At 40.6% G+C, this 3,946-nt stretch overlaps 1 protein-coding gene and 1 long non-coding RNA gene across 2 annotated transcripts; both read left to right on the forward strand.

The window, feature by feature from the left end:
* The first annotated feature begins 189 nt into the window (after positions 1-189).
* On the forward strand, positions 190-684 carry LOC141834412 (dirigent protein 2-like). Its single transcript, XM_074721759.1, has one exon. It carries the CDS (start codon positions 190-192, stop codon positions 682-684), a length of 495 nt encoding a protein of 164 aa, XP_074577860.1.
* Positions 685-1,495: 811 nt separating this feature from the next.
* Positions 1,496-3,843, forward strand: LOC141834386 (uncharacterized). The gene is made up of 3 exons (XR_012602328.1): positions 1,496-1,793; positions 3,568-3,625; positions 3,800-3,843. It is a non-coding gene; the product is annotated as an uncharacterized LOC141834386 (long non-coding RNA).
* Positions 3,844-3,946: the final 103 nt, after the last annotated feature.

Below are 3,946 nucleotides of genomic sequence, written 5' to 3' on the forward strand. Positions count from 1 at the left end.
TAGACAAGATTGTTTTTTATTATAAAAAAGAAACAAACGGCGTAAACGACCCACTATTAGTTTGTATTTAATTTAATTAGCCACAATTAATCATCCGTGATACGACTTATGTATCAGTGTATATAAATTAACCATTTGCCCACTTAACTTTGCATCGATACATTCCTTCAATAATCTCACTTCCCTTCAATGGCTTCAAATTCAAATTTGTCCTCCTTCCTCTTCCTCTTGATGATCTTCGCTGCCGCTGCCGCCGCCGCCTTCTCTGCGGAGGCAGCTGCAGACGACAAGTTCCTTCACATTCACTGCTACTCCCACGACAATGAACCGGTGCTGTCGGTGAACCTGCACCGGAACGACAGCTTTGGCAACATCCTCGTGTTCGACAACGTTCTTCGGGAGGGTATTGATCCAGGCTCGCCGGCGTTGGCCCGGCCTCAGGGGATGGGGGTGTTCTCAGACTTGACTGGTGCCTACATCTTCACGACTTACACCGTTACGTTCACCGCCGGCGAGTTTAACGGCAGCTCCTTCAACGTGTTCGGCCTGACATCGACTACGGGCGTGTCGGACCGGAGCATCGTCGGTGGCACTGGGCGGTTTCGCGGGGCGAGAGGCTACGTCTTAACGGAATATCTCAGTGCAAGAATCGAGGACTTCAATATTTATATTATGTTTGCTTAGTCGGTGACATGTGTGGAGTACGTGCTTAATTATGAATAATTCCATCGTAGTAATTGAATAAAACAAGATATATATATATAGAATTTTGCTCTGCTGCGCGCCTCCCCGTCCGCTCTCGTCCGCGACATCTGACGTGGCTGGGATTTCTCGTTCGCTACTGTCCACGGTGGAAACGAAGCTAAAGCCCGCCCGACGCCAAAATCGCGCGGCCAATTCGAGCTTTCGAGTTCTCCCCGCCTCAATCCGAGCTTCCTCCCCGCCGTCTACTCCACGCCGTCTTCTCCACGCCGATTCAGATTCCCAAAATCGCTTGCACGCTGCCGGCAATCGTCGCGATTTTGGGAAGAAGAAATCCTGCTCGCGACGCACCCTGTTCCCAAAATCGCGAGGCCCAGACCCCTGCTCGCCCCGTCGCTCCTCTCGCCATCGCGCCCGCCGTCATAGACGACGCCTCGCTGTCTGCACTGCCCTTGTCTTCTTCCTTGTCAGCGTCTCTTCTCCGGCTTCTCTCGACGCCCTGTCGCCGGATCGGCAGCTTCGTGCGGCCTAACAGAGTTTTTAAACTTCCATATGCCCTTTAACTAGTAGGATTCGAGCGCATTCACTGGATTTTGTCGGCTATCTAAAAGATACTGGGTTCCGTATTGGTTTTCTCGTGAGCCGTCTGTGGATGCGCGCGTGCTGTTTTGTCTGTTTCGACAATGTTGCGTCGATTGATACTGCGTCTTCGGTACTGCCCCGAAAACCCTAGTTTGGGTCGCAGTCCTTGCTAATGAAGATGATTGTTAAATAAAGAAGGAATTTTAAAGCGCTTCCTTGGCCTTGATTCAGTGGTGGCTTCGATCGATGGGTGGCGAGCAACCTTGAGAGGCATGATTTGTTGTTGCAACCGAATCTGTCGATGAGTGGTTCTTGCTCCTCTGATGCTTCCACAGATTCGTCTTGTAGGCAAGCCTCCTCAGGAAGGATTGGCAGAACAAGCTTGACAGGCAAAAGGAGACAGAGTAATCAAAAAACAATTAAGATTGTGTCTAAGGCGGAGAAGGATGTTCCTCCAGTAGAATTATTTCAGGGAAAGAGGAAGTGTGCTTGGGTGACGCCTACTACAGGTGATCTATTTTTGCTTACTTAGATATGTTCAATATGCTAACACCTTGGTTTTCTGTTGCTTATTTCATGAGATAATTTTTTTCACTTTTCAGTTAATACTGAGTAGCAACACTCCTAGAATTAAAATTATATTATCAGTTTTTTCATTACTGTGAATATTTTCCCTTTTTCTTAGGAGGATTGAAAACTTCTCGGCATTTCTGTCAAGCCAATTTGGTGTCAGAATCAGTTAATTTTATCTGGAATTTCAAAGAAACACCTTGTAGAATAATAGAGTTTTTTCATGGCTAAGTATTTCAACACTGTACAACACTTTATGTTTGAAACTGAAGGCATTAGAATGTGTGCTAAGATACGGTAAGAAGGCAAAAGGGCACTGGAGCAATGGGTCATCTTTGTTTGACTTGGTTTTCTCCAAATGAATTATCGGTTCCCATGTAGTTCATCCTATTATTCATTCTTTAAAAAAATGCTACCTGCATTGTAGTTGGGAGATGGAAGAAACATTGTGTTGTCAATTTTTATTGGCAACTATGTTTCTAAAATTTGGTGTCCAACTTGGGTCTCAAAATTATTAATATTAAGTTAAACACTCTCATCAGACAGTGTAGCTTATCGAGTTTCCTTTTGTGATTAAGGATCCATCACTATAATTTCCTTGTAGCAGAAGTTTAATTTAGAATTGTTTAAAATCCAAAGAATTATTTGATGAGGGGTTCTATAGGGAACACATTGGGTTGTGCTTCTTACTTAAATGTGGTTTATCTACTTATCTCAACATCATTTTGATGCTTATTGGTTCACAAGGAACTTAACTCTTTATCTTGAATCTGAAATTTTTGTGAAGAACTTTGAAAGTGTGAGAACAGAATGGTTTCTGTTTGAAGCAAAGATTTTATCATCATACACTAAATTAGTGAAGATGGATCTGGCTTTTTTTTAATCTTTTGAGGTAAAAACTTATTGGTTACATTGCCATCAAACCCTACTTTGTTGAAAAATCCATATCATCCTTGTGAAGGTATCGTCACTGATCTGGGACCACCAATCTTTTTATTGAAAAGAATCACGCCTTAGGCGTGTGCTTTAATAGTATGAACCACACTTTAGGTGTTTGCTTTGATAGTATGTTAAGAATGTCTTTGTAGATCACAACTAAAAAATATTTGTTCAATCAGTAAATTATGTTAAGAAATATCAGCTTGTAGATTGTCCAGAGTAGAGAATAAATTAAAAGGAAAGACACCTAATCAGAGGAAAATCTTATGGTTCGACAGTTCGTTTGTATCAGTTTATCCTTTTTTTTTTGTTTGCCTTATGGTGGGCTTTGTTGTTGCAACTCAGTATCACAGTCCTTTTAAATGAAAGGTAAGTGGATGCTTCTATGAAAAAGACCAACCGCAGAATTTTTTTTCTCTGGTTCCAAATTGTATTTGTGTTAAGTAGCTGTTATTTATAATAGTTGATTACTTCCATTTTTATTAAATCCATTGGCATTTTGCACTTTATTTCACTTTCTCACAAAATCTGTTCGATTTGTGGGATCGCAATGGTGTCCAAAATAATTAGTGAATTCTTGTCCTGTATTATCTCCACATTTATTCTTTCATTTATTAAGGTTGTTTTTCATGTAAGCTTTAATCCTTGCTTGCTGTCATAATCTTTACTATCTATTGCTCAGCTGATACTATTTGTCAGTTATTTTGTAAAAGTTTATTTAATTTCTATGTCACACAAAGCTAAGTAGAGGCTCTTTTTTCTGCGTTACTACAGAATCGTGTTACGCCACTTTCCATGATGAAGAATGGGGAGTTCCTATTCATGATGATAAGTATGCAACAATAACCTGTTCTTTTCTCAGTTTTCTATGATCTAAACTTTGTTTTCCTATTTTCTCACTCAAGTTTAACATTTAGTTTTATGAACATTTTTTTATTACTTCTAATGATTTTATGAGTTACTTTTAACTTGTATTTTTTTTGCATAACCGGTCCTATGGTACAAGATTATCCACATGTGGCTGGAGCAAAACGTTCCTTCGCTTATCTGGTAATTACTCTTTTATAATGCAATTCCACCTTGATCTTTTCTGATCATATCCTTGGCATGCTACTATTGCTGTAGGGAGAAGATGCCTTATATTTTGACACCA

This window comes from Curcuma longa, chromosome 9 (assembly GCF_044706935.1).
Source record: "Curcuma longa cultivar G26 ecotype Majalengka, Jawa Barat chromosome 9, ITB_CL_G26_1.1, whole genome shotgun sequence".
Lineage (NCBI taxonomy): Eukaryota > Viridiplantae > Streptophyta > Magnoliopsida > Zingiberales > Zingiberaceae > Curcuma > Curcuma longa.